We start from the raw sequence: 23,830 nt of genomic DNA on the forward strand, positions 1-23,830 counted from the left end.
GACAATTTGTGGTCTCAAATGTCAAATGGTACTTTATACCTCATGAATTTTAGACGTTGGAATTATAATTGTGCATTTTATTATTAGTACATATCTGATAATGGAGAAAATTTATAAAATAAACAAGAGCAACATTTTACATTTGTAAGAAATTTACCAACTTTATTGCCAAACGCGACGTCACTGGTAAGCAGATTTTTCGGTGAAATGTCAAAGAAATGTCAGTTTTAAAGCAGCGGTGTTGATGTTAACCTTGAAAAAAAAATTCGATTTCGGCAAAGTTTACGGACGTTTCCTGTAAATGTAAGCAATAATTATCCCAGTTTAAGTGGTAAAATGAATTTTTTTTCTTCGACACTCAGAATTTGAGAATTTTCTCCTGTGTAAACGGATTTTGATTAATGTCACAACTTGTCAAAACGAAACGTCAAGCTAATTTTAAAGATTTTAAGCGATTTGGAACAAAAAAACGTCGCATTCAACTTGTCCGTGTGTAAATTTACACACGAACTCGTTGAATAATATATTACATATTACCATTGAAGATAAAGTTGCATTAATTATCAATAATTAATTAATTAATAATAGATTTTTCGACAGGTAGGCAACCAATAAAACGACTCTGTATAAAAAGTATACATATGTGTACGATTAAGCTAAAACGTTTCGAAAACAAAAGATGAGGTAGCATTCTTGATTTGTTTGTTGTTGATCACTCTGTAAAAACTATCCATTTTATAAGGGTCTCTCCAAGAGACTATAATTTTTGGATAAAACAAAATTTTTATTTATACATATTTTTTTAATTTAATTTTTTTAAATTTCCAATACATAATCTGTAAAATACCCTCATATTTACAAACATGATTTTTCGATTTTTGCGTTTTTGAAAATAAAATGTAAAATTAATGTTCCAGAAAAATGAATATTTTTATATGCATGCATTACCGGTAACATAACTGTTATTTTTTGTTGTATTTTACTTATTGTGCACAACACGGAGAAAAACTATTACAATTTTTGATTGTTTTTCCCATATGTATCTAGTATCTCGTATGGATTATCTTTTTGATAAATCCGATTGTTATCTATAGGAGATGATAAATTATATCTTCTTTAATAAAGGAGAAACAAAGAGACTACGAGAAAAATGTTTGACGGGGAGTAAAAAAATGTCAAAAATATTTAGATATTTTCAACTAGATCTCAATTTTTTGACAACATTTTTAAGTTAAACTGTTGTGTGAATGTCAATAATGTCATCTGTGTTAAATTAAAACCTGAGAAAAAATGTTATGTACCTATGATGTCGGTTTGGTTTTTCCTCACGAGACCGAAGAAGCGGTCTAGTAATTCCAGCTATTTAGAAAATAATTATGTTGCAACAATTAAAGTAATTTCTTCTCTCCTTAACTCCTTCCAATGTTGAGAAAATGAAAGTGAAATTTTAATTATTTTCTGATATTCAAAAAAAGTCTCCTTACAAGTTTTAAATGTCACGAAAGTATTTTTACCACTCGAGAAAATTTCTTATCGCTGTTTTCAACGAGCTGATACTGTTTGGACAGATGTTATCAACCCACATCGAATATTTATTCAATGAACTTTTTCACAGCTCATATTTACGCTTTATTGGATAAAAGTGCATAATAAAACATCACTCTTGTATATTAAAACATCTGGCTATCAGAACAATTACATCGTCGAAATCGTTGCCTTCCTGCAAAACTGAAATTGCCAGCAGCGCTCGTTCCATTTTTTCAAACACCATTACCGTACAATATCACCTTTCCAGAAGACGAGTCACGTTTTATTTACAAGAAAATATTTAAAGCACGCCAATAAGAAATCCATAAATGAGAGGAGAGGAGTTGGGCGTGAAAGTGAGCCGAGGAAAATTGGATTTTTTTGAGTGCAAATACGAGAACTCCATTGTGTTGCGAAATTGGGAACTCCTTGCATTATCCTCCACTTGTTCGTGTACATTCGGGACAAACTTTGACCATAGTTATTCGCTCCACAACCACGCTTGGATTTGTATTTGCTAAATTTATTTTAATAGACTGGTATTTTGGTAGTTTGCAGGAAAACGGTGCCAAAATGGGACACGTTTCGCTCGTGAGGAAATGAAAGTGCAACGTTTTCCCATCGAGGGAAACCGCAGCGGAACAAATGGTGCAGTAAGTACTACACAAAAGTGTTACTAGACAATGTTGCATATTGTTGTGTAGAGATCGTGTTTGTTAAGGCTAAGACGCTCTCTTATCATTCAAACGTAATTCACAACAATCGGAGTGAAAACGCAATAATATTATTTCTGTGTAATTCCTATGTTTGTGATTTATATCCAGTGGGGTATAATTACATTACATATTACTCATATTTTCTATGTAACGAATCCTTGATATGCTAATTATTAATTCTACAATAATGTATTCAATTAATTTCAATTTTCTGAGCTTGTCAAGACAGTTTTTACTAATAATACCTGGAACCTAAAGCCCAGGTCTAGAGGTTATACTCGTACAAACACAGTTCTTGGAAAAAATCTTTATCAAATTACATATTTGTAAGATTCTAATTCAAAACTGATATTATGTAAATATTTTTTTCTGTAAAAAATTTAAGAAAAGAGGTACAGTCGATGGACAAATAACACTGGGACAAAAATGACAATCACGTAAGTCAAAATTTACAAATTTGCATCGTTTAATTACGGCTTTATCACAAATAGGTTAACTTTGGTATGACATATTATATAGACACTGACAAATATATTGACAATTTAATGGTGTGATTTACATAGATTAAATTTTAAGTGTCCCAGTTTTATTTGTCCACCGACCGTACATATTATTTTATTATTAAAAAATCGTTTTTCGAAATATTTTATTTAAAAAAATTTCCAGTTTGTAGAATTCTATGTGTCGAATTGGTAATCGGCCCAGGGGTCCCTTTTCCGTCCTTGTCTCTATTGTTTTGGGCAGTTTTCGAACGAATCTGGCCCACTTGCATACTAATAATCATCATTAATGGAATAATCCCGTCTTGGGTGTGTTCCGTGGGCAAAAAACGCCTAATTGTAACACGCTCGAAACTGATAATTCCATTTATTTAAAATGAAGTGGCCGACGGTCGCAACGGTTCTTAAATCGCCGCTGTTATGTAAGGAAATTAGAATTGACGTCAGAGCCGACCGAGAAAAAATCGTCCAAATTCGAATGAAACAAATACAGAATTGTTGGTTAGCGAATTAAACACCATTTTAAAATAAATAAATTTTCTTCATGCGCAAACAGCGTCCTTGACACTATCGTCGGAACGTTTTCGCCGTCGCACTTTATCCTGGAACAAAGATTCACGTTCGGGTCGACCCTCCCGGATCCGCCACGACGAAGGTCGCGTCCCCAGCCCTTGGTGACGTAAGAGCACATGCCGACCTAGCTTACGTCATCGTGATGTCTGATGACGTCATCGTGAATCATCCGACACGCTTGTGTCACGAATACGCGGATTTCATTCCGGAATGGGTCGCACCGTTCAATGATTTTATCCGCCAGGGACGAGGAAGGACGAGATGGGCCAAAGGAGGATTGCGAAACTACGTTTCGCAGCGTTGCACAATGGGGTTTCGTAATCATGCAAAGTAGGCTTCTACATTGTAAATTTCATCTGTCATCTTGATATTGTAATTACAAATCAAGTGTGCGTTATTGATTAGTCGGCAGTTTTTGCGTCTAAGCTATTGCGATCCTATTTTAAATCATCTCTCTCTATGCAACCTCGAACCTCTCGCGTATTGCTGGTTGCATATCCACCACAAATATTTATTTACTTCCGTATTTTTCCATATTCACTCTTCAAATACAAAAAGCATTTTAGATTCACCGCTCTAACTGACAAGGTTTTCAACAAGTCTAACTCAAACTTTTTTACTTTGAAAATTTCCACAACACCGTGGAAGATGGAGATGATTGATCAATTATCATTCTCCAATTATTGATTAGAAGAATTTGTTCAATTTTCAATAATTTTTTACCGTACAAGGTTGTCTGTAAAACCTGAATGTGATCTCATAGCATTTCAACTTATTAATATTTACACCATTCTAAATATACTGCTGCGGTAATTTTTCTTGTTTTACTCTTGTTTTAAAATTCAATCAATTATGCAGGACCCAATACAAACACCATCCACTTGTAACTCGTTTATTTAGGCCAACCAATTTTCGAGAAGCTCTATTTGTTTGACAACACTTGACTTGGCCGTTCCTCCCACAGCCTGGTACTGCTCAATGCTATTTTCGTAATTCCAGACTCTACCAATGTCGACACCAAACGAGGGACTGATGTTTTTCAGCTCTTCCAAAGTGAGATCGCAGATCGAGACTTCTTTGCGTTCAGCTTCCGCCACGACTTTCCCCGCTAAGAAGTGAGCTTCTCTGAACGCGATTCCTTTGCGGACCAGGTAGTAGGCCACGTCAGTTGCCAACATTTCGAAGCTGAGAGCGTTCTTGCACTTGTCTTGGTTAATCTAAAAGCAATTGGGATATTCCTGGAAGAAACCATTTCACACTTTACAAACTTTGAGAGTTTTGACTGTCCCCGTGGCTACTTCCAAGATAGATTTGAGTTTGTCGAAAGTCGTAAACATGGCTTCCTTGTCGTACTGCAAGTCTTTGTTGTAGGTCGAGGGCAGGCTCTTGAGCACCATCATGAAGCTGCAACACTACAACTTTTGTAAGTTTGCAATTTAGCGTGGAGACAGTAGTACTTGTCCAAATAGGCTTCCTCCGATGCCTCTGATCAGCTCCAAACTGTCTGGGTTGCGCTTTTGGGGCATCAAGCTGCTCCCGGTGGAGTAGGAGTCGTCGATTGTCACAAATTCGAATTCTTTTGAACTGTACAAGATCAGGTCTTCGGCTAGGCGGCTCAAGTGTATTCCCACCATAGACGCCCAAAACAAAAATTCCGCTGAAATTCAATCGTCGGTAAAATTCTCGGTTGTGATATTTTTTGGGTACCGATGAAGTCGCGGTCCCCCACAGCGTGCATGCTGTTCTTGGTCACCGAATCGAACCCTAAATCCTTCGCGAGACTGATCCTGTCGACATTGAAGGGGTTCCCTGCCAGGGCCCCGCTCCCCAACGGCATCACATTGATCAGCTTCAAGATGTCGTCCAGTCTGTCACAATCTTTTTTCAGGTTCCAAGCGTGGCTAAGTGAAGTCATGTCAACACGTATTGCATCATCTCGTTGGACGACATACCTCAATAAGTAGTGGCTCCATCTGACAGGCTGCGCCCTTTGCAAATGCGTATATCCCGGCATCATGATGTCAACTTCGTGCGACGATCTGTCGACGATGACTTTGATCAAAGAGCGGACCGTGTTGCCCAGTTCCTTCAGATGCGTCCTCAGCCAGAGCTTCATGTCTGTGACCACTTGGTCGTTCCTGCTGCGCCCCACGTGCAGCTTCGACGCAGGTTCGCCTATAATTTCCTAACAACAATCAAAACGTTTCCGTTTTTGTGAACTTACTTGGAGGCGGCGCTCGTTCGCGGTGTGGATGTCCTCGTCACCGTGCTTGGTTTCGAACACATTCTTCTCCCATTCGATCTTGACCTTGTCGAGACCATCGCAAATCAAAGAGGTCTCTTGCTCGCTCAGGAGATTGATTTTTTCCAAAGCCGAGGCGTACGCTTTGCTACCTTCGATGTCTTCGGCGAACATGCGTTTGTCGAAGTTGATCGAAGAGTTCAACTTTTCGAGATTCGCGTCAGTGGATTCGGTAAATCGACCACCCCACAGTTTGTTGTTCTCCTGGAAGAAAAAGTGGCGATCGCGCGATTTAAAATGCGTTGTTTTGCTTACCATTCTTTGAGATTTGTTTCCATTCACATTTCATTTATAACTTGTATATATTAATGATATACAAATTGTTATGCAATCTCATTACTGCTTATCTAAAGGTTAAAGAGATAATGATTTGGAGGAACATGTGTGTACGTCTCTTCCATACTGACAAAAACTCATTGCTCGTGTTATCATATCGAACGATTTTACGGAATCTGACGTCGTCTGAAGCGTAAAAACGTCGAGATCTTGGAAAAACTACTGAATGCATTAATTACAATTGTTTGGAGGAAGATTTGCGACCTCTTTGACCACGGTCGGTGTCACAATAGCTTAACAATCACGCAGATAAGATAGAGAGCAATTAAAATAAAACCGTGGAATATTTTAGGAACAATTCAACAAACAATCTTCTCCGTTTCCTTTGTCGATGGACGGAAAATATTTATTTGTTCTAAAATTAGCAACCCAGTCGGGGAAAAACAGGAAATGGGGTTTCAGCACAAACACACCGAATTAATCATCAATTTAATTAATAAAACATCACAAAACCAAAGCAGTTTAAGATCACAATTATTTGAGAGAGTTAAAAATAAATTACAAAATTATTAAATAATACATGTTAAGCATTAAGTAAGCACAACTCGCATGTTATTAAATGCAAATACAAAACGTCCGTCTTTGTTGTCGGAGTAAATTAATGGAAAACATCGACGTTTAAAACTAATTTTTAGGAACTTACATCTAATACGGCAGGAATATTACACTTTCATATTCGTATACTAATCTTAACATAGAGAACTAACTAGAGAGAAAAACAATAGACGATTCAAGTGGAGTTTACGAATGTCGTGTTCCTTCGTCTGCACGATGACATTTCTTGATATTCCTGAAACAATCGAGACGTTAGAAGGTGTGATTCGCTTCGGTCCGTAGCATTAGTACCGTTTTTTGAACTATACAGTATGGTAAAATTATTGACGTTACTAATTAGCGCAACAATGACGAATTTCTGTTTGAAATGAGTCATGACTTAGTAAGCTTCAAAATCGTAACTATTAATTACTACGTGCGAAGTGTCTACAAGTACTACGCTAGGTAGAGGGTCGACTCAGTTATGGTACCGTCACTACAGCTACGATGGTACTTGTTAATCAGCCAGTTAAAACTACTCGTTTCACTCTTTTGCAAACTCTGATTAGCAAAGTATTAGTCCGACTACGTGATTAGTCAAAAACCGAAAATCTACTAGTATTGATTGAATTGTCGTCGCTACCTAGCGCAGTTCTAATTGTCAAGAACATAAACATGGACACTCGTCTGGTTGAACTACATTTCGACTCGTAGGTCTACAAACAGGTACATACGCTGTAGAGATTCGATGGTTGGAGATCTCTCTGGAAGAAACCGGTTTCTTCGGCTCGCTTTTCGGCAACCCTGAAACAGAGCAAGAGTCAGTCTGGGGTGACACCCTTCGAGTCGACTACCTCTGGAAGTTTCCCTCTTCTGCGGCACCCTCTTCTTCGCATCCTCCAATCTGCTTCTGCTCCGGTCTCGACTAGACTTCTCGGCGGTGCTCCTGATGGTGGACACGGCTGTCTTATGGCGGATCTCCGTCACAGGCTCCATCCTGAAATCTCGAATTGTCACAGCAGCTTCGCGCAACCACTCGGTTACCTTTCTTCCGTTTTGTTCTTCGAGTCGTCTCTCTTGCGTCTGGGCGGGTTGGGTGGCGTCCCTTTCTTCAGTTCCACGCCGCCGTTCACGTTCAGTTGAGTCGCTTTCGTCTTCTTGATTTGGCGCGGTTTGCGTTGCGGGACTTCCACGGTGGCACCCAGGTCTTCGGAGGAGCTGCCGTGGGATTGCAGTAAAGCTTCTCTGCTACTGGCCCGTTGCAGTCGGCGAGCTTTCGTGGTGGCTCTGGACTCGTTGACGACGTTTCTCTTCTTTATCTGGGCGGGTTTCAACTGTTGCGGTTTTCTGGCCCGTGACAGGCTCTCCACGGACGAAGTGGACGACGTGTGTTTGAGCTTGGTCTTGACGTTGGTCTGTTTGGTCGTTGCTTTCACTTTCTTATCTTGACTCCACGATTTGCTCTCGGTGATGGTGTCCAGAGGCTCCTTGAAGTTTCTCTCGTCTCCGCTGTACTTGTGGGAGTCGTCATCGGTGAAACCGTTGACGGCTTGCAAGATCTGGTCGGCCGCTTTTGTCAGTTCTTCCAGTATGTTGCTGTCAAACTCCTTTCCAAGTCGCGGTTTATTTTTCCCAACCACGTTCTCGTATATGGGCGACTGGTCCTTCTCAGGCGAACTCTTCCTCAATCTAGTTCTACTACTAGGACTATCAGTTTTCATGTGTTGTAGGAGATCAGGTTTGTCAGACAATTTAGTCTCTTTATGTATCACAGACTCTTGGCTTTTTTTCGTAGATTGCGGCGAAACTCTCACTCCAAAATAGGTCATTTCGGATTTCTTCGGCTGTCTCAGTACGATCTCGTTGGTGGTGTGCTTCTGGTGGAGTTTCTCGTCGGTCACGTTTGCGAAAGCAGTTTCCGTCCTGTAGTCGTATCTCTCCGAACGAAGATCCAGTTTTGAACTGCGACCCACCAAAGACGGACTCGACAACTTTTCGCTTGTCGAAGCCGTCCTCAGGTCGGCCCTCTTCGCCAGAGAACTGCTCTTCCGAGTGACTATCGGAGAATACTTATTCTCTTTGAGCTTAATTTTATAAGTTTTCGAGTTGTGTTCGTTTTGGTCGCTTTCGAAATGCGCAGCGCTGGACAAACTGTCCTCGATTCCGAATTTATGCTTAGCATTGTGATCAGAATCATCTGCAAATAAATAAAATGACAAGTTTATTTTTTTATTGACACTGTGAAGATCTTGGAAACGATTCATTCCTCCTTTTCCAAAATCCTCGTCGCAACAAGTTTGAACAAGATCGTATTGACATTTTTTCCTATCGACAGGTACCTTTTTCTACTTTTGCACTTATTCTAGCGCTTGGAATTTCCCGAGTTAAGTTTGTCTTGTTAATGTGTTCGTTAAGCATTCTGCAAGCCCTCATTTTACTCCAGCTGCCGGAGATTTCGCTCGTGTTATCATCTTTAGCGCTTTCGAGTTCCCTTTCGTCCATCTTTCCCATCAAGACTTGAACTTCTTTGTCGGCGTCGCTATCGCTCTGTACGTCTTCATACAGTTTCTTCAGCGCTTCCAGTTGTTGGGGAATGTTAACGTGGTTCGTTTTATTGCAGTCGTTTTTAATGGTGTCTAGGACTAAAGAGGTAGATTTGAAACAGTGAGATCGTTTGCTTTGAGGAACTATAGGGGAGTTTTTGATTTTCGTGTTAGTAGGTGAAGGACTAAGGTCTATTGTGATTTTGGTGGTGGTCGTGGTGTTCGAATCTCGACTCGTCGTTTTGGAACACACCGTGTGTTTAGATGTGCAGTCGTCTCTTCCTATCCTAACCACAAGTCCTTTGTTTAAAATTCTCTCCGAGTCTGCAAGTTTCAGTTTAATCAAGGTATTTGGTTACAGATGGCAAGTCAGAAGAGGGGTTAATCTACATTTTACGAAAGGCGCATGCAGAAATAGAATAAGGTACCTTCTACTGATCATTTACAACAACTAACCTGACAACGACAGACAGTTTAATACTACAGTAATTACACTACTTATTTACACCTGATTACAATAGGTATACACAATCGTAAATTTATACTTTTAACAATTAAGTAATTAAGTTTAGTAGAGAGACGTGAGAGGAAGAGGGTAATTAGACTAGAAGCTTTCTACATGGAGGAATTGCTTTGTGGTACCTTTAACAGTATTCTCCTTGTTCCACGGTGAGTTTACTTCTTTCTGCTCGAACCGATCGCTTTCCACGACGGCGGTTCCACCATCTCCAAAATTGACCTTGGTGGAATAAATCTTATTTTCTGCCCATTGACTGTCTTCACTTAGTTTAACTCGATCAGCAACAGACCATGGTCTCCGATTATCTGTGCTCGTGACGAATTTTACACTCGAAAAATTTTCGGAACTTCTTTGATTGGCGAGCAGATCCGGTTTGTTCCCGCTGGTCGGTCTCAGGTTCCTCAGCAGCTTCTGAAACTCCGGCTGATCCTCCTTCTCCGAATTCTCCTGTCCGTAAACCGTGTTGTGCAGCGTCACCGTCGACTTCCAATATGGCGGATCGCTTTTCTGCACGGGCTTCAACCGGACGCCCCACTTGCCGCTGTCACTATCCGAGTTGCTGTTCATGAAGTAGTCTTCCCCCAGATGGTACGGAGTGGGCTTGATCGGCTTGTTCTTCAATATCCCTTTCACGTTCTCGATGGCATCTTTCTTCTCGTCTTCTTGCAGCTCCAGGTTTGACGTCGTGTTGACGGTGACGGTCCCGCATGAGACATTATTGCTGAGCGAACCTTGGTAGACGTTGTCGTCAGTCGTCGGTGGGTCAAAGTTGTCTTCGTCGGCCACGCCTAACAGTACTTTCTCGTAAGAGGTGTCGCCGAAATGTAAAACCGGTAAACCGTTCCTTTCGAAATCGTCGTTGATGGCGGGACCGGAGTTTCTTCGTCTTCGTCGAAAATTATTCGTAGGTGGTGGTTTTTCGTCAGTTTCGACTATATTGACCTTCCCAGAATCGGCGGCAAAGTGGACTTCCGTCTTGCAAAACTCTACCTTCTTGGACTTTCGGTTTTGAGCGGTGACGTCGTCGAGGGTGGGGTTTATGGCTAAACTGGTCCTTCTGAATTTGTTGTCGTTGTGGTTTGTGACGTACTTCGACTCGTCGACGGCTATCGAGTGCCTTTTCACGTCCTTCTCTGGAACGTCGTCCCAACCCAAGTCGACGAAATTCGAATTGGGCTTCGACACGATCGGAATCGTGATGGTGGTCGATTTTAGATCTTTGTTGAAGCCTTGGTCAAAGATGGACGAGATCTTTTTGACGCTAGTAAAAGTCTTTTCATCACAGTTGTCCGTTTTCGCAGTTGGCACTATGACGATCTCGGAGGACCTGCAAATCCCGCTGTCCGTCGACGACTCGACTCGTCCTTTGCTCCTCAAGGATATAGGATTCGTTGTGTCCGTGTGCGTGTGGACTTGTTCGAATCCGTACGACTTGCGACGGTTGTACCAATCCTCGTTGCGGAGGTTGGTACCACCGTTGAGGAGTTTGGAACGGGACTCGAGACTGCCCGTGCCCACTATAGGCTTCTTGTTCATCATGGTCTCCATCCCGTAGACGTACGACCGAACACGTGACTTCTCGCTGACTGGCATTTCGTTGTTTTCCTCCGTTACAATCCCGTCATCAGTCTCTTCTTCCTTGTTGATCTTGTAGATCTCTTCGGTGGGCGAACTGGTGCGTCTCAAGCGCCCTCTCACCTCTTGCAGCTTCTCGACGGTGACGAAAGAGTTGCGCTTCTGTTTCTTCAGATCCAGCTCGTCTTGATTGTCGTCGGTTCTGTCCGACTGGTTGCTGCTCGAGCTCGAGATGGTTTGCAAAATCTGGTCCAGAGCCTCGAGATCGACGTTGTTGCCTCGCAGAGCCGTGCTCAGTCTTCTGCCTTTCTCGAGCTCTTCGCGGATTTTGCGCACGCTGCCGCTGTTCTCCGGCAAGTCTAGTATCTTGGAGGGTTGCGGTTTGGTTTCTTTGGGGTACTGGAGCGAGCGTCTCAGCTTGGATGTCCTGCGCCAACTCTGCAGCTGCTCGAGGTCCTCCAGGTCTTCGATGCTTTTCGTCGACTTGTCCTCCAAGTGCAGGTCCTCGCTGCTCGTGCTTTTCGTTCGTGTGAGGCGCTGGTGTCCGTTCAATCTGTCGTTGTCGTTGATTTCGTTTTGTCGTTTGATCGTCTGCTTCACTGTGTTCTCGTGGATTTGATGGCACAGCCGGGATACTCGATATAAATTCTGCTGGGCGGTCCTTAAGGATTCGTCTCTAGCTCGCGGTCGTGAAGGTGGACGCCTACCGACACTTCTTCCTACGTTTGCTTTGGATTTTTGCGAACTCAGATCCAGTGGGTTCAGCGAGAGCTGCAACATGACTAACATTCACAACTTTCGTTAAACACAACAAACAAACAGAACTGACCTGGAGGTTTTCGAAGTCTTTGATCGGGATTTCTTGCAACTCCGACGATTTGTTGCTCCACCGGCTGCTCGAGACCGTCTGGGTTTTGATGACTTGTAGATGACCCCCAGGGATCTGGCTTTGGAACACTTCCAGTTGCCTTCTCGCCTGTTGTTGCAATGCACCGTCCGCGTTGCTTCGAGCTCGCGAGTCCACTACCTGCAACAACGAAACGATGACGATAATTATCATTTGGTGAAGGTTACTCATCACATTGCACACGTACAGAATATGCATCGATTTCAAACGCAACACTTGCTCGTTTTCATCAGAATACACCATAAATTTCCTCCGCAATTGCAACTCACGAGCTCGCGGTGTCGATTTTGATGTAAATGTCACTTGCTGCTATAAGGACAATCAGTTCACTTGCGTAACACTCTTACGACACGCTGTTGCACTCAGGAAATCCAATAATAAATACATAATAATAATAATAATGATAATAAAGAGCCGACGTTGCAAATAATGACCGTTTAACATTGAACCAGTGAAGATGGTGACCAGCCTACCATCACAGCCTTGTGTTAATTACAGAAATATGTAAGACTGTAAGGCTGATGTAAACAGATAATGGGCACGTTACTGAAGACCTTCGCGCTCGTTGGCACCATTTAATTCGGATCGGTTCGCGTAAACCGTATCGTTGTTGCAGTTTCCTAGAAGCTCGCTTGGACGTTTTCCTCGTCTGGTTGGTGGTTTCGAGGAAGTTGCGGCACCGCTTCCAAAATTATTATTTCAAAATTGTGAATATCTGAAGCGTGAGGTAGCTTTATTGAAACGGATTCGCAGAAGTTCAATATGCCCATATTAGGGAATCGAGCAGAGATGGCGGCGATAACCCAATACTTTGTCTTTGATTTCGAAGCATGAATCAACATTCTTGTGGACGAATCAGCCGTAACAAGAAAAAATCGCGCGGTAACGACCGGACTGTTAAAAATTCTGGAAGGGCGGAAGGAGTAATCGCCGGTTCGTCCGGACGTCGTGACATAATCGAGCTAATTAAATTCCCAGCAGGTGTGTCGGTCTATCAACTTTTCGAATTAAAATTGAGTTAACTAAGTGTCACCGATAGCTAGAACAAGCAATCAAATATTTAACGAGCCTGCGGATATTTGTCCACCGGTTGGACGAAAATTTTCTCAAAAACAAATCCCCACCCACGCGCTTCGCGGCTCCGATGGGTTTCGAATAAATTTGGCGGCGCAAGAGATGTATCATCTGAACTAGACGGAGACACTATTTACATAATTTAGCAATATAGTGTTATGCAACCGAACAATTCCGTGGAAGCGGCTTTATCTCGTTTACTATCAGGTAAATTACCCGTCATTATTGCATTAATCTCGGGATATTTCCTTGATCCTGATCGCATAAAACAGGATATCTGGAACTGGTCGAGACGAGATGGCCTTTTTGGGAGACCAGTCCCGACGGTGCATTCCGGGACACCCACCGTTTCCACTCGGCACTTTATCACCCATCTCTTTGGCCCCATCGGGGGGGTCGGTCGTCGGACGCACCGTCGAAGTCTCCGAACGGGTGGTCGTGACAATCGCCGCTTTACGATTCCATCAATCAAACGTCCGTTCGTGAAATATCCATTTCCATTCTACCGTTAATTTTAAGTGTATGCGGCTCGTATTAAGATAGCTTGTGAACGAGCGGTGGGCGTGCGCCGCCCCCACGATACTTTCGACAAATATTAGACGCAAACATATGGCACGCCGATAGACGCGGCCTGTGTAAATTCGTTTAACATTTTCACTCCTGCCGCATTACAATTTCAAATATTACAAATTAAGACGGATTGCTCAAGCTTGGAAATAATACATGCGTGAAATGTGCATTGAGTTATCTAATTTTCTGAACGTGCATCGGACTGTGTTTACTTTCACTCTTGATCACCTACTGTCTTCTCTGGCTGAGCTACCTACGGAGCAACTTTATCTAGATCCATGAGCGTTCTCTTGCACTCGACGAAGCCAAAACACTATTTTATTGCATAATTACAACCCTGCTCGCATCAAGGACATGAAATATGTCCTGGTTGGAGTTTATCGTTCTTCACTCGAACTTTGACCCTCAATCTAGTTTCTTGTTTGTTGCAGGACGATTGATTGGACGCGTGACGTGGCCAAAAACCCATACAAAGGGACCGAATTTGCATAATTTTATGTCGGAGATAAGTTCGGATGTTGACAGGACCACGCCTATGGTCCCGATATGGATTAGCTCTTTCAAAATAGAATCTGTACGCCATCCCAGTCGTCGGAGGTGTTGAAATATGAAGAGGTGTTTGTCAAAACGCGAACTAGGACCTCCAAAATGTGTACCCACCGGAGACGAGGAACTCGAGGAGTCTTGGAACAATAGCAGAGGTCGATAATCCCGCCCTCATCGTCTGCACCGAGTAATTAAAATCTTGTTATTGCAATTACCGGCGGGGATTCCTGGTAATTATGCTAATGGTGCGGTCTGGATCATAACAAAACGCAAATTCACAGGGTTCATTGCAACCCCGCGAGTTGTCTTGGTCTGGATACCAAACCGGTATGTTCCTCCATTATAACGCTTCGTGATCGAATAATTCGCAAAGATACTTCTTGACATTGACTTTGAACCGCACGCGGAAAAATCGCCGGCAAAGAATGTGCATAATTGCGAACGATTCCTGATGCATTCTTGCTAAAGCGTAACGTCTGTACGTTGTGCGTACACCTGCTGTAAAAATGGTTTCAGTCTTTGAACCTGTCTCTAGTCACCTACTGCATATTCATATTTCCATAAATAGAGGAAACTGGCAATTTCGTCCGACAATGGTACATCGCGGTTCTGCCACGCTGAATGTGAACCAGGCCTTAACACTGAGATGGTACCGTAATCGCACACACGCTATCGGGGCTCGTACCCATCGACAAACACTTTTGCTGTCACTGCTGCAACAAAGCGACTCGGTGCACTAAGGTGAGAGTTCAAGGCGAAAGAAAGAAAGAAATTTCATTCCCATCGCTTACACACCTCATTGCATAACAGATGGCCGGCTCCATTGTACCTCGTAAACGACAACACTACCAGAATACATTCGTCAAGACAATGCTTCTTCCAATCCAGACTCTACTCTTCACGTGTCATCGAATTTTTCTCATCATTAACCACCGACCATTTTTACTCTCTTTCAGGCTTTCGCAATCGCTCCTCGACTGATTAATTAAAACCAATATCTTCACTCGACTCGGTCACATTTATTTATGGGAATGCTGTCCCGATGCGCTCTCATAATTCCTCTCCGCTTTCATTTTTGACAATTCTATTGCTTCACCTCTTGTGACATTGATCATCTACCACTTCAGATCTCGCCTGGGCTTGAACTTTAGCACAAAGGTGCTTGTCTCGACCGCACATTTTCACCACTAGATGTTGGTATCCTTGAATCGATAATTAAATTTGACAAATATTAAATGTGGAAGTCTATCCACATTGTTTAGTTCATTTCTCTTTTCCACGGACGCAGTTTCAAATTACCAAATCTTCTTAAGGGCACCAACAACGATCGTGGGAGTTGTCATAAACTAAAAATGACGCACGATTCTTCACAATATTTTATTATAGTTCCCAGATGACACGGACCAAAAAAAAAACACTGTACCTACTCTATTATGACTTGAGAGCTTTTCGTCATATAACATCAGTCCAATCCTCGTTACAGATCTGTCAAAAGTCGAGTACTTTCTCGATGTGATCTCTGTAACAGCATTTGCTTCGTTGTGGAGGATGAGCCGACAGAACTAGAGAGGAAAACCTCTGAAAAAAACCAACAGTCATCCCGCCAGATTTGAACCCCGGACCTTCCAAGCGTAAACTGGGCGCGCTTGACGCGCATCCACGGTGCTCGGTGATGATGCTACGAACAGTTTTCTATTTCTTTTGCACAGGATTTGTTCAGCAGATTTCTGAATAGTAATAAACGGTGTTAACACTATCGAGGCTTTAATCTTAATCTGTGATTATTTAGACAAAAGTGAGTGTTGTGTTTTGTCAGAATAATTAAGTATCTCTAATCCATCAAACAATGCTTGACAGGATCAGGAGAAATCTCTTCGACCGGAAGCGAGGAGTTTTTTCTGGTCCTTTATTAGCGCGGTGGCTGCAGAAGGAAGGTGTACGTCAGTTGGTTGGTTGTGAGAAGAAGAAAAAAGCGCGGAAACGCCCATGATTGCAGCGATATTAAAATAATTGATGGACGCTGTCACCGATTTGAATACTTCTTCTGTTGATTTATTACGAGCAAGTGCTCGGGGCCATTCTGTGGCAGGAAATATGCAAATAAATTTATTTCACCATTGTTGGCAACATTGCAAGAGTTGTATCGACCAGTTCGAGGATGTTCCAGATCGAGTGTCGTTTTTTCTTTGTGACAGAACCAGCATAACTGGCCGGGGCCTAATATTTGCCGTACCAGAGCCTATTTAAAGGTAACTGTAACGGCAGCAGCAGCAGCGTTGCGTGTAACTGTACAATAAATAATAAAATTGGAACGGGTTTGTTTTTTGGGTTTGGGTTTTTTGCGAGCGGGACCATCGCAAAAATCGCTACCATTCCGCATTTGCAGATGGTTATCGAGCTGAATGTAAATAGAATGGGATTTATAGGCGGGTGTTGGCGTTAAGTTATACGTTGCTTTCATACGTACCGCTCGAGTGTTTCGAATTCATATTTATTCTGTAATATTTATTTATGTGTGTACACAATTCCTGACCATACTAGCTCTGGGTACCGGGAATTTTCATTGAAAAACACACAAGAGGTGTAGTTAATGACGTATCATTTAATACACACGCGTAGGAGTGTTACACACATGCTAATCGGCGTATTTTATTTCCAATTAACGTTACTCGCGTTTGGGAAGCTTCTGTGCGGAGGTTCCCGCGGTCCTTCCGACACCGTAAAATCCGCTCCTGCAAACACATAATTGATTACGATAACGCCCACTTTCACCGTAAAAACCGTCAACTACCGTGCTACACTGCAAACACAAAAAGCAGAAGAGAAACTAATGGTTTTGAAAGCACTCGACAAATTGTCAACGCACGGCTGCCCCAACGCCAATTATTTGTTTCACTTGAACTTTCCAACACTTCTGCTTTCGGTAAATTCGAAAATAATTGCCGGCCTAATAATTTCGTTACAATTTATTGCTGTCCACCTCCTGACAACAGGTGGTAATAAATTGTTGCTATTTATTCTGCGCCGTTGCTAACGCTTTATGGCCTGTCACTCAGCGGTTCTATCAAAAAAGTGGCGGAGCAACAGACGTAATGTGCCCTAATGAGGGTACTGACATCAAAATCACCTCCAACCATGAACAGTGTCCATCAACCCGGCGAAGAACCGTCTGGAGGCTCAAATTATCGCGTCCTCTTCAATTCGTATTTCCTTGCTCTTCATTATTTTTTGTATCGGTCTGGCGGATATAAATCGTCTCTTTTACCTCGTCTGTGCTAAATCATCGCCCATGTCTGTGCTTTATTTGTTGCAAAGCAACACAAAACGTTATGCAACAAAGCCGAATAATAACAGCGGTCGTGGCAGATTGGTGAATTATTTTTCCTGCAGAGGCGAATAGGGTACCTCTTGTACTTGTTCTTTTTATTATTTCAGACTCGAGGTGTTTCGAGAAAGCTTATTTATTGGACGAAAATTACAAGGATGCTCGAGTCAGCTGAATTGGGATGCTGCTAATAACTCTCGACGAGAACACAAAAATTAGTGGTTGTTCCAGCCTTATACGGTTGATTCATTGTTCGGGTCGCCAAAGGCGACACTTCATTTGGTCGCTGAACCACGGATGGGAAAATGCGAAGGGTTGCACATAAAGAACTTATTTTGGTGGGGTACTTCGTCGTGTTTAAAATCTGAAGGCGCAACAGCAGCTGCAAGCTGTAATGAGCATTTTTTTAGCACTTTGTTTGAATCCAGGCATCATTTGGAAAGTGTTGTTGACCACTAGACACTTTCTACGAGGAATTCAGTCATAGCAAGAATAAAAGAAATGTCAAAGAACGTATATACGTTATAATTAATCATTCGATTTTATCGTACAAGCAAGAACATAAAGATAATTTCCTTCAAAAATGATATAAAAAATTATATCTCTGGGAGGAAAGAGATAAAAAATAGACATAGGAGTTACCATCTTTTTTGTCTGTTTTTAATATGCAGTTTGAAAAATCAGTTTTTTTAAGACGAGTGGTTCATCAGCTGTTTAAATCTAACCTCACTTTTTCCGTTGTATGTGTTTTTAATTTGCAGTTTGAAAAATCAATCAAGACGAGTGGTTCATTCACAATTCACTTTTCAACGCCAACTTCGACGCCAAATTTAAAAAAACACCCGATAAGTATCGGGTGTTCATTTAAATTTCCCGTCAAAGTTGGCGTTGAAGAGTCGATTGTGAACGCACCACTCATCAGTCTGCAGAGTAAAAGCACAAACAACGCAAAAAGTGAGGCTAGATTTAAACAGAGCGGATTCCGGATCCGTAGTTCGTGGTGCGTTCACAATCGACTCTCCAACGCCAGAAATTTAAATGAACAGCCGATATTATACAGGGTGTCCCAAAAAAAAAAGACGAGTCCATAGCTCCCTTATTTATCGGAGGATTTTAATTATCTATGCACCAAATTAAATGGTTGTTAATAGGCTACAAAACGGCTCAATAAATTCACGTATAGCTCCAAGGGCTTCAAGACTAAACTGTCAAAATATTTTTTTTCAAATGGGATTATATACTTTTTTTTAGTAATTCTGATTGAGATTTTAATTCTGAATACAACAATGTATCACAAGTATAACTTCACATAAAAAAAATAACACTGACTTTTGAAACAAATGACGAACACCAAGCGAGAGGCTATCAAAATGCATTGCGTTACAATGTAATAACCAAATTAAGGTAGCTGGGAAGACAAATGACAAATAATAACATGTGGGATTGCGCAAAATGGAACATAGACGATAGTAGCGTTTGTTTACATTTTTTTTTTGTGAATGTTTGGTATTTAAGTGTATACTTGTGATACATTTTTGTTTTCAGAATAAAAATCTCTATCAGAATTATTAAAAAAATATATGTAATCCCATTTGAAAAAAAATATTTTGACAGTTTACCCTTGAAGCCCATGGGGCTATACTAGAATTTATTAGGCCATTTTGTAGCCTATTAACAACCATTTAATTTGGTGTACAGATAATTAAAATCTTCCGATAAATAACGGAGTTATGGACTTGTCTTCTTTTTTGGGGACACTCTGTATGATATCTGTAGTTTTTTTATTGTTCATGATAACTTTTGCAAAAATAAACTAAATTAATTTTTTGAATAAAATGTTTGCCTCAGTACTTCGGGCCTATCGATTTTGGTGTCAATCGGACTAGTAGTTGGAAATATACGCAATATTGGAGGTACCGATTTAAATGTTTCTTTATGGAAAATATGTATCTGTCTTAATTGCAAAAATACAAGCAATTTTGTGCCATTTTCTTTCGTTCACAATAACTTCTGTTTCGTTCACGACAACTTTTGCAAAAGTGCACCGATTTGAATGTTTCATTTTGCAAAATGTTTGTTATAGTGAGGATGCAAGGCCCATTGATTCTGACATCAATTAGAGAAGCAGTTTTGGAAATACGAGTAAAGTCCATTAAAAAATCAAAAAACCACCAACGTCGTATTTTCCTCGATAATTACTATCGGCAACGCTGTCTAGTGTAAAATTTGGTGAGACTTGCAATTTTGAGGTTAAATGTTTATTATGTGTCTTGTTTTTCTGGGCATGTTTAAGTATAAATAATAAGAATCAATAAATAAATGAAACGTGCTGCTAATAAAACAATATGAACGAAATTCAAAGCAATTGAATTTTATTTTGAATCAAATAAATGTCATAATTTATAGTTACCAACATTATATGAAAAAATATCTACCTAAGATTTTTTAAATTTTACCAACCTAAAGCAACAGGTGGTGGTTTTTTGATTTTTGAATGGACTTTATGTGAAATTTTCCACACACACTTATGATTTTGGAACCTGGAAGTCATGTGTGGTTCTCCATAGCGACATTTCTTTACGTTTTAAGGAAAGGCATGTGCTTACGGACCATGAAAGTAAAAAAAAGTGAGTCTTTTTTATAGAATTTTTTCTTCTTTTCAACTATAGTTTTTTTTTCATATAATTTGAAAGCTTTCAATGTTTTTAAAAGTTTCTCTTGATAAATCTGGTTTCAGGTAGCAACAAAGCGGCTTAGAGTCCTTCTCATTGTTAATCTTTCTTTTTATATTCTTCTACTAAGTGGAATTAAATGGCATTGAGTGTTAGACAACTTGAAAGTACGACACACCGGGGTGAAGACTGTTTTCAATAAGTTTCAAAACAATCTTGGTTTTTGAAAAAATTAATATCGAATTCGATAGTGCAATAATAATTTAATACTTGAATGAGTTTTGCTTTTTAGCCAGTGAAACGTCCAGATCTGAATACCATAGAGTATTTATTGGACACGCTCAAAATGAATTAAGACAGCTGATGTTGCTATTGACAACACAAGTAGTTCTTGCAAGATATTGCTATGGCTTCTCGATTACACAAATAGCTTTGTTGTCCATGTTATTTTGTTCTTCGTGTTGTGCAATAGGGTTTTATGAACACGAAATTAATGAGTCGAGTGTTAATCTGTTTATAATTCTCGTTTTCAGTATTCAACATGTAACTTACCAAAGTTACGACACGGTGTAATTAATTAAGGTTGCGTTTTAGAAGAATTAGCAACAACAAAAACACTATAATTGGTGAATGTGGAGAATTTTTGAAAAGAAACAGTTCGTGGTTTGGAGTTTTAGTCTTTGGCACCAAAATTTTTGGTTATTTTTAGAATTGCAGGAAATATCTATTTTAGTACATAATTGACCATCAGTGTGACTCCCTCTGGATCCATTTTTTTCGTTTGAACCAGCCGAGCGTAACCCATTCGTTGTCACTTTTAAAAACCACCATAATGGCGGGAATTCGGGGAAAATGCACATTACACCATTACCCACTCTAATACAGCGTAAAAGTGCCATTGTTGGAATTATCTGTAGATAAGGAAATACCTGTCGGACAAGACAAAATCGTGAGCTCCAATGGCATTGTGCGTCGGTTTCGATCTGGTTGACAAAATCCGGCATTGTTTCCAGTTCAGAACGAAAGTTACACGTTTTTACAACATTTCTGTACCGCAGCAACTTGTTTACAAACGATCTATTCCGATGGCATTCACACAAATTTGTAGCAACACAGCGGTAATGTCATAATTACTGGTTGTGTCTTAACAGGAAAGATTATCTTTGATTATTATAGAAACTAGTCTCGCTCTCGAAGGTTGCTCTTCGTCTCTCGTAACACAGGCGAAACGCTCTTCTTTTTATCATCTCGCCAGTAAAAAATGTTTAATACCCGTAAAGCTGAGCACGATTAATTTATTTATTACCGTGCTCTAGTTATCACCGGCCAGGAATTGTGGTGATTGTTGCAACGTTGTTGGTGACCGTGATCCACATAAGGAAAAAATCGAGCCGATTGTGCGGAGCATAATACAAAATTTACGAATTTTTCTATCGGTACCAACCTTGAAACCGCACTAATTAGGTGGCTTCAACTTTTTGACGCGGCGATAGCAATCGGATCATTAAAATTTACAGTTAAATGTTTCATTTTTTTTGGCGGAACCGACACGAAAACGTGTAACGGGCGTTTCGAAAAGGGCTTACCAGAGCAGTACTGTTACTGTCCCACACACGGTACCACTTTTACTGCACCACACACACGCACTGCATTTTCCTTCGAACTGGTTAATTGGACATGTGTTACGTTCACGTTAGATAGGGGGTCACACCAGTTCCAATTATTCACTATAATCGTCTTCGATGGCAAAGTTCACCAATGAGGAAAGCAGAACTGCTGCAGTACAATGTGGAGCATTCATTACGCGCTCAAATGAACCTTTGTGCTAAATGACAGCTGATATTTTGCAACGATTTAAAAGTTTACCTTAGCTCTCTGTCTTTTTGAATAAGGACAGACGTGTTAAATTACTTTCACTGCTGATTTGTTTAAACTGCGTTTGTTAGTGTAACAAAAACGCTGGAAAAATCCGAAAACGCGTGAGAATATTGAAGGATCATGAAGAGTTGCCAGGATCATCTATTACGTATAGCCTTTAACGCGATCTCTTCGCTAATGAGTTGCTTACCGCTACCCGGGATATCATTAATCATAATGATAAATACAAGGGAACGATCACATATCTCATCTGCAAAATCTTTGTTTTTGCGCCACTCGCCCGAAACAGTACCACCTCATTAGAACGGACAGAAATGGAAGAAAAACGCTTAAAATTCAATTATTGTAATTTGGACGAGTTAATTTATGTTATTTTGATATTACGGTTCTTGGTTCTTTACCTCCTCGGCTCGAATTGATGACCAGATAAGGATAAAGCATATTTTAACGATAATGATGGTCTCGGTCGACCACTGTTGCGCAATCTCTTTTTCTTCCCATTTCAACAATTTGAAGATTTCTCCAGTTGTCTAAATTGTAACGCAAAGGCGTCGCACGACCATTAGCACCTACACTTTTGATGCATTTATGCTCACCATCTGCTTAACCTAGAAAACAATAAAACACACACTCTCCGTGATGGTTAATTGACTATTCACGAGAGTTTCGTGGTTGCAATGCAATTTCTACTTTGTGGAATTTCGTTTCTTGGATGATTCACTATTGCTGCATTCCGCGTTAATGGACTATTGCAAAAACCAAGAAAAGAGGTCGCACTTCAAATGCAAAAAACTGATGGCAGAACTAATTAAAATGATTGGAAATTGCATATTTGGAGGTTAACAAAATCTGGTCCAAAAGCGAAGAAGCAGTCGTGTTGGATGTTTTGACCGTCTGTAACCTTATCTGATCATAGGAAGTGTAGATTGTAATATTAACATGTCTAGTTGGTTCAGATTTAAATTGTCGGAATCGTGACTGAAAAAATCTGCACGTTTGTGATAATTGAATTTCGAGCGTTTGGAAGGTGAAGGTTAGCGATCTTCGATACATCGCTGTTTTTTGTGGAGGTTTTTTGCAAATGAAATGGCGGAGAAATGATCGAGTGGTTGAATAAGATGCATCGACTGTTATTTAGAATTGCGGTAGTCGAAGAAAAAATTTTCAATTAAGAAAAAGCAAATGTCAGTAAACGGTATCTGCCATTAGCTCAAAGGGTAATTGATAGTAATTTCGCTGCCGTTGTTGTAATTTTCTTGTGGGTGGCGCACCGTCTAATAAAAATATGCGACTTCCCCTGCTTCTTACATAACTCACCACTTTCAGAAACTAATTAGATAAGGCAACGGTATATACAATGGAATCGACATCGTTGCAACACAATAAATCGTCGGAAAAGTTAATTCATAGGAAGTCCAGCTAAAGTCGCGCTTTTTCTTAAGACTCATTAAATTGTAGCACTATCTTTGAGCTTTAGATAAGGTTAATTGAGGTTAAAACAGTTAGCTTTCTAGCTGTTTATCGAACGTTGTTGCGTAACTGTACAAATTGCAAATTTGATTGTTCAAACGTCACAAGTTCAGTCTCATTATGGACCAATTAGCTAATCTGCTATCGTTATTATTAAATATTTTTCAGGTTAATTTACATAATTGAGCACGCTTTTAGTTAGGAGAACATTCTCTTAATAAAAACCGCCGGAGAATGTTGTACGGATGCTATAATAGGCGAA

General features: G+C 40.6%; 2 protein-coding genes across 6 annotated transcripts in view; both read right to left on the reverse strand.

Annotated features, from left to right (window-relative positions):
• Positions 1 to 4,194: 4,194 nt before the first annotated feature.
• Argl (Argininosuccinate lyase) lies at positions 4,195 to 6,166 on the reverse strand. The gene is made up of 7 exons (XM_069043187.1): positions 5,874 to 6,166; positions 5,541 to 5,822; positions 5,269 to 5,501; positions 5,024 to 5,217; positions 4,774 to 4,973; positions 4,585 to 4,728; positions 4,195 to 4,533 (listed from the first exon to the last, which is right to left on the reverse strand). Exons 1-7 carry the CDS (start codon positions 5,874 to 5,876, stop codon positions 4,213 to 4,215), a joined length of 1,377 nt encoding a protein of 458 aa, XP_068899288.1. The 5' UTR covers positions 5,877 to 6,166; the 3' UTR covers positions 4,195 to 4,212.
• Positions 6,167 to 6,366: 200 nt separating this feature from the next.
• Positions 6,367 to 23,830, reverse strand: part of LOC138127265 (extracellular matrix-binding protein ebh) — a 37,397-nt gene continuing 19,933 nt past the window's right edge. For 2 of the 5 annotated variants that reach the window (XM_069043182.1, XM_069043181.1), the window contains exons 3-9: positions 11,956 to 12,153; positions 9,674 to 11,897; positions 8,828 to 9,355; positions 7,533 to 8,685; positions 7,343 to 7,485; positions 7,132 to 7,292; positions 6,367 to 6,744 (exon numbers count right to left, since the gene is read on the reverse strand). In XM_069043182.1, the coding sequence (XP_068899283.1) occupies positions 7,150 to 7,292; positions 7,343 to 7,485; positions 7,533 to 8,685; positions 8,828 to 9,355; positions 9,674 to 11,897; positions 11,956 to 12,153 (4,389 nt within the window). In that variant the 3' untranslated portion in view covers positions 6,367 to 6,744; positions 7,132 to 7,149. Of the gene's footprint in view, positions 6,745 to 7,131; positions 7,293 to 7,342; positions 7,486 to 7,532; positions 8,686 to 8,827; positions 9,356 to 9,673; positions 11,909 to 11,955; positions 12,154 to 21,806; positions 21,961 to 23,830 lie in introns of those variants that run through there. The other 3 variants (XM_069043184.1, XM_069043183.1, XM_069043185.1) reach the window with 3 other exon arrangements.

The sequence above is a fragment of the Tenebrio molitor genome, chromosome 3, assembly GCF_963966145.1.
Source record: "Tenebrio molitor chromosome 3, icTenMoli1.1, whole genome shotgun sequence".
Taxonomy (NCBI): domain Eukaryota; kingdom Metazoa; phylum Arthropoda; class Insecta; order Coleoptera; family Tenebrionidae; genus Tenebrio; species Tenebrio molitor.

What these genes read in the sequence shown, in the direction of transcription:
- Argl (XM_069043187.1), bottom strand. An exon ending in CGAACGAGCGCCGCCTCCAA is followed by an intron (nt 5,502 to 5,540) that starts GTAAGTTCACAA and finishes GATTGTTGTTAG; the next exon opens with GAAATTATAGGCGAACCTGC. An exon ending in GGGGGACCGCGACTTCATCG is followed by an intron (nt 4,974 to 5,023) that starts GTACCCAAAAAA and finishes ATTGAATTTCAG; the next exon opens with CGGAATTTTTGTTTTGGGCG.